Source organism: Chaetura pelagica, unplaced genomic scaffold (assembly GCF_000747805.2).
Source record: "Chaetura pelagica isolate M959 unplaced genomic scaffold, ChaPel_1.0 scaffold72, whole genome shotgun sequence".
Taxonomy (NCBI): domain Eukaryota; kingdom Metazoa; phylum Chordata; class Aves; order Apodiformes; family Apodidae; genus Chaetura; species Chaetura pelagica.
In genome coordinates, this window is record NW_009952560.1 from 1057233 (window position 1) to 1068088 (window position 10856).

General features: G+C 42.6%; 1 protein-coding gene across 1 annotated transcript in view; it reads right to left on the minus strand.

Moving 5' to 3' along the window:
• AATF (apoptosis antagonizing transcription factor) overlaps positions 1 to 10856 on the minus strand; it is a 50232-nt gene that overhangs the window by 8543 nt on the left and 30833 nt on the right. The window contains exons 10-12 of the mRNA XM_010009105.1: positions 9808 to 9875; positions 7777 to 7857; positions 4929 to 5000 (exon numbers count right to left, since the gene is read on the minus strand). Coding sequence (XP_010007407.1) covers positions 4929 to 5000; positions 7777 to 7857; positions 9808 to 9875 — 221 coding nt within the window. The remainder of the gene's footprint in view (positions 1 to 4928; positions 5001 to 7776; positions 7858 to 9807; positions 9876 to 10856) is intronic.

A 10856-nucleotide genomic window follows, 5' to 3' on the forward strand; every position in this document is an offset into this window, starting at 1 on the left:
CAGCACTCCTGCAAGTTGCTGTCCTCCAGAGATGAAATAATGATGTTCATCAAACTTAGCAGTAATTGGATATTATACCTTTTTTTGAAGTGTCTGTGTTTAGTCTCTGTTCCCCACACACACGTACAGTGCAGAGATCTGAAGATCTATACATCAAAGCTGACAGAGAGATATAACAAAAGCAATATCCACACACAACTCTTCTCAGGAACACAGACTTTACCTGACCTTGTCACAACTAGGCTGTTTATAGGACCCACTCCCACAAATCTGGCATCTCTGCACGTACTGAAAACACTCTCACTTGCCTCAGGACTGGGATCAAAACTGTTTGGACAAGGGTTTGGGATCTGCAGCCGTGCGTCCCAGCACCAGAGCTTTCTGAGAGAGCACTAATGGCTGACCTAAAAACATCAGGCTGTTGAGAGCTGGGCCAGTAAAGGTGACTGCACTGAAGATCTGGCTTTGACTACAGCTTTAGTCCAGACCTGCTGTCCCACCTTTGGCAACTCATTGAGGCTCCTGGCTCCTGGATTTCCGGACCCAAATGCCTCTGGAGATCCAGGGTATTGTTTCGCTGGGCCTTGTTTCCTAAAGTGTAAACCAGAGATCGGTATCTTCCCAGCTCTGATGCACAGGCTGGTACTGAAGGATGATATAAAAGATTATACTACAATAGACAGTGGAGCAATGGGATCAGTGAGGTGCCCTTGGTCATGAAGATGGGAAAAGTGTATTACAAGGAAAGTCCAAGAAGTGGCACCCACATGATGCCACTCTCAAGCCCAGGTGAAATGACAACCAGGGAGAGATCAACACTGTTCCAATCCCAGGTAATTCCTGCCTACTGTCTCCTCTGGACCAGAACCACAGCACACTTACACTCAAGCCATTGCCTTCAGGATCCTTGCTTTAGGGCAGGCCCATTTACACAGCAATGACCTTGGGCTGATTAGAAAAACCTTCGCCCAAGAGTACAATAAATGTATTTAAGTATATAAACATATACCCCAAGATAACCATAAAAATCACTTTCCAGTGTATGTTTTAAAATACTACCAAAGAGGGGTTAAAATAGAGGAGGGCTGGAGGCCACCAGTGTCCCACACATTACAACATAATATATGTGAGCACAAGGTTAAACAGCCATGCTCATGCGTAGGGTGCATGAAAAACTGGCAAGTGGAAGATTAATTGCCTGCACAAATGCTGTTATTCCAACCAGCAGCAAGAATAGGAAGGAAAGTGGCAGTGATGTTGACAAAGGCAGTTATTACACTTGTAGGTTTCCTTTCTCAAAATCAGGCTGTAAAAGAACTCTGGAGTGACTGTTCATCCTGTTCTTCACGCAGTGCTCAGGCTGTTTCTCCTCAAGATGGATTTGCTCTTTGTTTCCACAGCCAGTGGTGGTGGCAAGTGATAAACTTGATGTGCCAGATCCCTGGAAGTCCTGGGTGTCCCACAGCCATGACAACACCACACAAGGACCTCCAGGCGAGTGCTAGCAGTTTCTTGTGCTATTTTAAGTTCTCTCTGCACAGTCAGTTGTGTAAAATGGCTTAAAGGTACAGAAGAATCAGGTCCCAAATGTATTCCTAGGCTGCATCAGCTACTTAAATATACAGAAACAGAAAGGTATTATAGTGCTGCTCAGACTGGTGCCTTCAACAGCACTTAAGAGTGAGCAATGGAAGAAAAAAGCCACAGACAACTCCCCTCTGCTTTTGCCCCAGTGACAAAGGGCTTGAGCAGCTCATCACGGAGAGTGAGGACTTGCCACAGCTGAATAAGAACCAGAACTGCTCCACCCCTCGCAGCCCCAGACTCTACATCAAGCTTCTGCCCATCTGCAAATACATATTTATTTACTGGCATTTTCCAGGTATCCACCTGCTACTGTAGCCACTGGTAGAATGGAAGGGGACTGTTGTGCCAGCTCTGTTTCTACAACCCTTTTTTATATACAGCTCGTTGACACTTTTAAATTTCTCACATTACAACACAGGGCACCCTGTTGTTCAGATGTGTATTTATTTTGGGGTCATGTCTTTTAAGTGCCTGAGCAGAAAAAAAAATGGCTCAGAGCATGATCACATCACTGTGAAGTGAATACTTGCATTTCAATCCAGTAATTCACACTTGCAAACAATAAAATTACCTCCTTCTGTCACAAAGGAAAGCTGTTACCATTACTGCTTCCCTCTCGTGCGTCCAGGCGTGGTCCTTTCTTTTTTTCACCTGCAGTTTAAGGCAGATGTTGAATTCTTCTGCCTTGCTCAGTACAGCTGCATGCTGTTAGGGAGGCACTATGGCCCATGCAAGGGCATTTTAAACAGGGATGTGAAGTGAGCCCTGGGGAGTGGCTGTGATTTTCAAAAAAATGACTGATAGCAGCAGATATCTTCATTCTGGGAAAGCTGAACCAAAACATCTACAGAGGTCTAATTTTTAGACACTGGCCACTCCAGTATTTTGGATATGTTTTATGTCTGGAGGCAAACACAAACAGTGTAAACTGGGAGGCAAGGAATGAAGGTAAGCTGAACAATGCCCAGGCTTCCAGTGTGCAAAGCAAGAATGCCCACCCAAACATGCTGCTGCAAAGAGGAAGCCAGAATCCGTTTTTAAAACCCACATTGAACAGGACAAGAAATAACAGGCCTAAATTACAGCCAAGGGAAATTTAAGATCAACATTAGGACTAAACTATACCAGAGCTCATCCCATGGGGAGGAAGCTGCAGAAAAACTGCTTAAAGAAGACTGTAATGCCTGCACTAGGCAAAGGTAAGGCATTTTCTTTGTGTTACAGGTAACCAACCAGCAGGCATTTTGTCAAACAGTGGGGAAAGCTTAAGCCCTCTATTTGTGTATTTGATTCTTATCTGAAACAACAGCTTTCCTGTGTATGTTAAAAAATTAAATACTACTGCTACTACTGTTACTAAACTGCTGCTTTTTCCAGACACTTCTCAGCAGCAGATCTCTGTTGCTCAGAAAGGGAATCAAGAGTCACAGAAACAGAGTGACCTGCTCAAGGTTATCCACAAAGCCACTGGCAGACCTAGGAACAGAACCTGCCCAGCCTGCTTTGGCCGTTGCCCCATCCATGTCCAGGGGTTGCCTGAAAAAAGCCTGATCTTGGCAGAATGGGATCCAGCTGCCCACATGGTAGGACCCTCAGGCACACTTGCTGGTGTGCAAACACATCAACCACCACTCTCACTCTACATGGCTGAACCAACATCAGGAGGTAAGTGACTAAAACACTATTAACAGCAAGTATGGCGGGTCTCCAAAGTACCTAATAAACTTAATGTAAGAAAGAAGTTCCTGCAGTCAGACAATGAGCAGCAGCAGCTGCTGCCACCAAAGACTCAGTAAAACATACGAGTGGTGTAATAACCCGCTCAATGCAGAGAAAACCCCCGGGAGACACTTTCAGGAAACCAAATGTCAAAACGCTTTGTCCCTGCCCCAGTGATGACTGTGTCAGCACAGCACAAGGCAGACAGCATCTCATTAGCTGGAACAACTTGGAGGGGCAGCCAGGCCCCTGCAGCCTGGGGTGGACTCAAGGAGCCTCCTGAGAAACGAGGGGAATAAGGACTATGACGATGGCAGCCAGAGCAAGTGTCACTGAGGCCCAAGAGGGCTGTTGTGCAGAACCCCTCCACTGTCCCAGCTATTTTGCTGCACTTCACATCTGCATCTGTTGGAGGATTCCTGCTCACAGAATGCATTTCTATGCAACTTCTAGGAAGTGGTGGCAATGTCACCTCTGGGGACAGCAAACTTAGTGTAACTCCCAGATTATAAGGATCAGTCTCACTATTATTTTTCACCTTCCTCCTCCTCCCACATACCCTACACCAGCTGAGCTTGCCTTCATTCTGGGGACAGAGCAGGGGTCTGTACACCTGCCTAACACATTTGTTTTTGTGGTGAGAGGATCTACAAAATATTTAGAAATCAGAGAAGTTTTCTCTCTTGGGGGAAAAAAAAACAAACAAGAACAACAAAAAAAAAAGGAAAGAGTAAAGAAACTATGAGAAATGTATGATGAAAAAGCACAGGTCCTATTATGGACACAAAATGTCTCAGTGGAAGCTCACTGGAGAGCTCTCATCCAGAAGGCTGTGCAACACTAAGAACAGCAGGTATTTGGTTTCCCTTTCACAAACAGACAAATGGCATCTCTCTCTCACAAAGCACAAACATGTTCCACAATCCAGGGGAAAGATGTTTCTCAAATCTTCTACATCCATCCACTGGAAAAATTACTCTACCTCCTTCCCACAAAAAGATGAGTATTTTTAGATTTAATTTAAAAATGTAATACTTAAGAAATATGGGTGTATTTGTAGAAAAACTGATAACTATTCATTGATATTTTCTTTACTAATTAGCACATTAAAACATTATAATCTTCCAATAGCATTCTTCACTCTTGAGATAAACATAAACACAAAGAACAACTAGTTCCTGGGTGAATCTTGATTGAACTATTCCAATTATTAACTGATCTAAGAAAATGCACACTAAACACAATTTAAAAGAGTGGACATTTCTGTTAAAAGACAAATTCCTTGTAAATTTCTATTGTACCTGAAGACACCAGATAACTTGGCTGTCTATTTCCAAAATAATTCCAGAAAACTAGAAGATTTCAAAATCAGAGGAGTTTTAAAGCAGGAACAAAATAAAAGTACTGAGATTTATGAAAATTTCTTGTTTGGTGTCTCAGTAATTACAGACTGAAAGCTCAGCCAGACTGCCTGGACAGATGTGGCCAAGACACCCAGGCTATGATGCCAGTGACAAATGGTTAACTGATAAGAAGAAATGGAGGGGGCGACAGACTGAAGAACAGGTCAATATCATGCTGTCATGAAGCCATTTGAGAAACATAATTAATCTATTACTCACCTGGCATCATCATTCATTGTACAGTGGTCAATAGGTGCCATGAAGCTCACCAGCTTGCTATGGACATGATACCTGAATAGTGCAGGAAATAAGAAGACAGCACATTAGTAACTACTAATGAAAGGGAAATGTTGCAGCTTGAATAGAAACATACCAGTCCCTGAAATGCAAAGCACTGGCTTTCCTGATGGCTGATAACTAATGAGCCACTAGTTGTATCTGGCAATTCCCCCTCCCTTCCCTCCTCCTCCTTTCTTATAACATGGACAGAAGAATAATCAGATGATACAATGCACTGAATAGCAAGCAAATCCTTTTTTATCACAGCTAGAAAGAGGACATCCAGCATCCATTAATTGTGTGCAAGTACCTAATCAGACTCCCAGACAGACAACCCTGAAAAGTCAGAGACAGAGAAACAAGAACTCATTTTCAGCCTTCATTCAGCTGGTGTCTTAATCACCTTCTGGAATTTGTGCCCAAAGAGCCCACTGCAGGCAGCAGAAGCATCGGACCTTCTCAAGCATCCATCTGCTATCACTTCTGCCATGCTCTGTGGTATCCAGGGCCCTAAAGATCAAAATGCCACTCTGCTAGCCATACCCATAGTTGGAAAGTCCAACCCTGAATAACTTACAAGTGGAGCATGTAAAAATGAAGCAAAGGGGACAGGAAAAAGGTCAGTGCTAAGAAGAGATGGGGCATGTCCCAGGTGATACAGTGCTGCATCTATCTCAGCTTCTGGTCCAACAGAATATTTCTGCAAGCTGTGCTGTACCTTTAGAAATAGGTCCCCTTTTTGGTTTCCACATGGCTTAGGAACTTGCAGTAGCTTTCGTGACTTATATTCAAGGACCTGACATACAGAATTTATCTACAGTACTGAAAAACTCTGAAAGAAAAGGTGTCTTTAAACTCTAAGGGCAGGGGATTCCAACCCACTGGCTGTTGGTGTACACTACCATGCTGCCTACCCAAGTCTGAAATGTTTTATCCAAGCTGCTGCTATTTTTAGAGCTTGACAAATAGCAGGCAAAAGGATTCACAAGCCTTTGCCCAGAATCACCTTTCCACTCTATCACCTCTGCACTCCCTTTTGTTTGCTTATGCAGGAACATTCCCTTGAGGGGATTTTAAGCTCACAAGACTATTTCAGAATAGCTTTTCAGGCACAGCACACACTCACCCTTACACAAGGACTTCTCTGCACAATCATGGAAGCAACTGCCCTGGTCTAAGGCCACAATGACCAAGTCAGGGAACAGACAGAGCCGTGCAACAAACAGCAGGTTAACAAAACAGTTTTCTTATGATTTTAACAACTGATGGGTTCATACAGATCAAAGCTTATACATCTAAACATGCTACAATATTGAAGGTTTGCTAAAGGATTGCTAGAAAAGGAAGAATTATGGAGACAGATGAAACTTAGTATTTGATACTTTGCTCTCTAGGATCTCAAAGTCCTCCATGAAAACAAATCTAAGCACTGCTGCCCCAATTTTAGAGAAGGAAAAAAAGTGATCTGCCTGGGGTGACCCGGAGTCTCCCAGTGGGAGAACCAACTATCTAAAAACAACCATTTAGGCTCTACTGGACTGTCCAGAAAAGATGCTGGAGCTTAACTGCATGTTAATCCTAAACAGAGACAATGACATTTCTTTCTTTTATTGGTATTTTCCCTGCAGGGTCAGTGCAACTTTTATTTAAAGAAGGGAAAAAAAAAAGAAGGCACCTAAGATCTAAGAGGCAATTGACTTGGCAAGATAGCTGATATCTCAGGAATGCTGAAGCTCACAGATTGCACACAATGAGAGACTTCCCCATTATTCCTGGAGGTTTACGAGTCTGACTCAGTTGTGTGATGTTGTCAGTAGTTTTGACTGAATCATGAATATATCCAATTATGTGTGATGCTGACAGAAAAGAATATTGATAGTCAATAATTACAGGCTTTTCAGGCCAACAAAGTAGCTCTTCCCTCTTTTAATAAATTATCTTATGACATCTATCTTAAAAATTGCTATGCCAGGCCTGACCCAGACTGACTCCACTGACTTTCTATCAGATGCCATCTAAACTCAGGATTTATAGTTTACTCACAAAAGGATGGTTAATGTTGCGGATTTTTCAGGAAGCAGTGCAGCTTTTCAGCATGCCTCCCTGCCACAAACACCTCCTCCCCTACAAATCATGCAGTCATGCTAAACTCAGGGAGATTAATAGATCTGCTCAGCAAAGGGGAAAAACAACCAACCCTATCCTCTCCAGACTGCTTCCCTTTCCACCCTAGATTCTTCCACTGGAAACACAATGGGAGAGATCGACCCCAATTAGTGATCCAGGAGTCACCACGTGAAATGCGTTGAAGCTAAAGAAAGCTGTGATGTGTCTTAAAAATAAAGAGAGATTAGTCACTAAATTCCAACTGATAGTGGGAAACAGACATCTACCTCAACAAGGCATCTCTGCACATCTTCCCCTAAAGCTACTAGCCACGTTTTAGTCAGCTAAATATACATTGCACAAGAGGTGTTTATTGGCTTTCACTGGGAATTACGGCCCCAAATGGCCCAGGGACACTTGAGCAGCTCCCTCCAGGGTTTCCTGAGACCAATGAACACTCTGGCCAAGACTGATCTGGGCAATGCTCACAGGCTGCATCCAACCAAGCCCTTATTCTATGCTCAAATAACATTAAAATTCCCCAGTGGATGCCACAGAGCAAGGCATCTTGCCCTAAAAAGCAAGAATAATCCTAGCAATGCACCCCAGAGCCAACCCAGAGCAGTCAGACTTCATTTGGCAAACCTAGAACTCCTGATTGCTTGCAAAAACTGTCACGCACCGGATCCTCCTTCCTTTGCTGGCTTTTCTGTCCACTTTCTTCTTTATTTTGCTTCGTAACTTCTGGATGGTCAGCCACTGCCTGAGGAATGCAAAATGAAAGTTACGCAATTTTCAGAGCCACTTGGCAAAAGAGCATTAGGTAACAGTGGGGTCTGAGGCCCTTCCCAGCCCTTCTACCTATTGTATTTACACAATTGAAGGAGATCAGAACCGCAGGAAAACAAGTATGGACCTTCAAATGTCAGGGTACTGCTTCACTCCATGAATATGGCATTTAAACAGCCAGTGTTTCTCTCCTGACTCCAGCCACAATAGGACACACAGACCAGACCTGCTGATCCCAATGAGACAATTGCTGTTTGGTGAGAATATTCCACCTGCAGGGAAATCCATGGAGGCCATAAGCTCCATTTTTTTAATTCTTTCTGGACTACTGATGGGCGTTTTCTTAAGAATATTTAGAATTTAAAATAAAATCTTTACAAAATATAAATGTTATAATCTGCAGAGAAAGTGTTTACAGTTACTGCTTTTTTGTTTCAGCCCTGATTACTACAATGACTTCTATTTTGCATACAGAAAGCCTGTAACAGAATAGGTGATCTGCCACATCCCAAACTGATTCCTTAAGTGAGAAAGGTTATGGTATCAAGAACAGAATTCCCATGATGCAGCAGATGCTCTGAATTTATTTCCTCCCTAAATTTTGCAAAGTATATTGAAAATTATAAATGTGTATTTCTCCCCACCATCTCTGACTCAAATCTGGCAAATCCAGCAAAGGCCCAGTATAACTACTACTATTACAACACCAAACTACAAAAGAGAGAAAAGCAACAAACACTTTCAGAAAGTGCTGTCTGATCCCCTGCTGTAGTATTTAGAAGGGAGGCTTCAACACTTCAAATAGAACTTCATAAAGTTAAGTAAGTTTTCAGCAGGGGAAAACTTCTGACAGTTATAAATACTTTTTTTTACAAAACCAAGTGTCATCTCACCTGATTTATACAAGGAAAACTCGGCATCAGGGAAAAAAATCTAGCAAAATCCAATTACTGCAATCTTAATATAATCTTAATTACTGTAATCTATTTTATTGTAAAGTCAGATAAATGTACAATGTAATCACCACTTAAAAGTAATTTTGTCTATATCATGTTAAATTATAGTGAATAGCTTTCCATAATATTCCAGACACACACAAAATAAATTTGACACATTGCACTAAAATTTGGGTAATATTTTACAAGAATAGAAGTTATTTCACCATCACAAAATTTTCTGATGCATCTTCTCTCCATACACATAGCTCCATAACACTTTTTCAGTGGAGAGCCCTACTCCAGCATTTTCAGCCTTCTTCTGCTTTTACACTGTCCTAAACTCTAGCTCATGGCTATTCAAATGTACATTGTTCATTAAATGGCATTTGGAAGTTTCTTTATTTTCTAACAGTAGAATTAAACAGTGAAATAAGAGCTTCTCTGCATGGAATTATATTTTACTCCTGCATGCAGGAAATATTCCTTGATTAATTGTATAGTATCTTTTCTTACAGTGGGGAGAGAGAATACACAGGAATTGCTTTAACTGATCTCCCAACAGAAGGTTTGCTCCTCTAAAACAACGACCAACCTCAGGTCATCATGACATAAGCCACATTTCAGCAGCAGGTTGTCACTTTGTCTAGTTCCCCCTTGATAGGGTTGGTTTAGACACCCCTCTATGGGTTCACTTTGTGCTGCATGAACCATTGAGAGAAATATTCAAAGTCTGGAACAAGCCTTTGACAACTGGAAAGTATCTTCAGGCGATCACAGAAAAACCAGGTCAAAGCCTAGCAAACTGGGAGTCAGCCAGTGTGATCCATAACTAAGGAGTATGTTGCACAGGATGGCTTTTCTGGCTAATGTCCTACTGGTTTTATTTGTTGTGCATTTTCTTTCATCCAGATGCTTTCTCCAGAGTAATTAAAAACCTTGCAGTGCTGAGGTGAAGCTAGAGATGTTACAGACAAACTCCTACTTACCGGCCCATTGCTACCTGGTCATTGGGGTCCAATGAAGTGGTTTTACGTTCTATAAGTTCTCGAAGAAGCTGGAAGAAAGACAACAAACACATTTAAAAGCTCAGTAAAGACACCTTAATGCAAACAGGCTCATGGCTTTCTCAGAAGAGTGAAGAAATTAGCTGCTAAGTTCCCAAAGGAACCTGCATGCTTCATTTCTTGAAACTTTCCAGAAAACCCCAAACCAAGAACCAAGGCTTTTCAATATTTCTACTTTGCAGTTTTCCAGGCTGATGGCTCTGAACAGCTTCAAGTCAGGAAGCATAACCCTATGCTAAAAGTTTAAGTAACTGTAGATCATCCCCCTCTTCCAAAATCTTCTCCATAGAATATATGGCTGGAGCAGGCCACTTCAGAGAGTTTCTGTGTTTCATTTCAGGCGAGTCTATGAGTGACATGTAGCCTCATGTCATTTATCTGAAGAGAATCTAAAAGGTTATGCAGAGCCAGAGGGGTAGAACTTTGCAGCATCATGGACCAAACACAAGTAGCCCCACATGGGCAAAACAAACCAATGATCTCCAATCAAAGCAACAGCAAAGGACTGGAATCCCAGGGGTGCTGCAAAGCCCTTCTGGGACTGTCAGATGGGCAAACCATTCGGTAACTGCTGGTCCCAGGAGCCCAGAGCAAAGTGTAACAGCCCCACAGAGACTAAGTGACAAACATGTGGAGATTTGACCATCTGAGCCTGACAGAGATGGTAATTTCTCCCCTGGAGGGAGAAGAACTCAGTTTGTATTTCTGAGGCCAGTGCTGTTCTTTGGGCTTTGGAAGGAGAAAAAAGGCCAGAGCATTCAGAGGTTTTGTGTGCACAACTCCTGTGGGCATGAGGAGATGTTCACAGGCAGCTCTGCAATAAGACCTCTGGCCCCCAGGACTCGCCCTGCGCTTTGAGAGAGGAGGGCAGGGGGGAACTGAAACACTTCACCAAACACAAGTCAAGCATTGCTGGGCAGTAAAGCTCACTCTGAGGAACAGCACAGCAAAATATTTTTTATAGCTAGAGC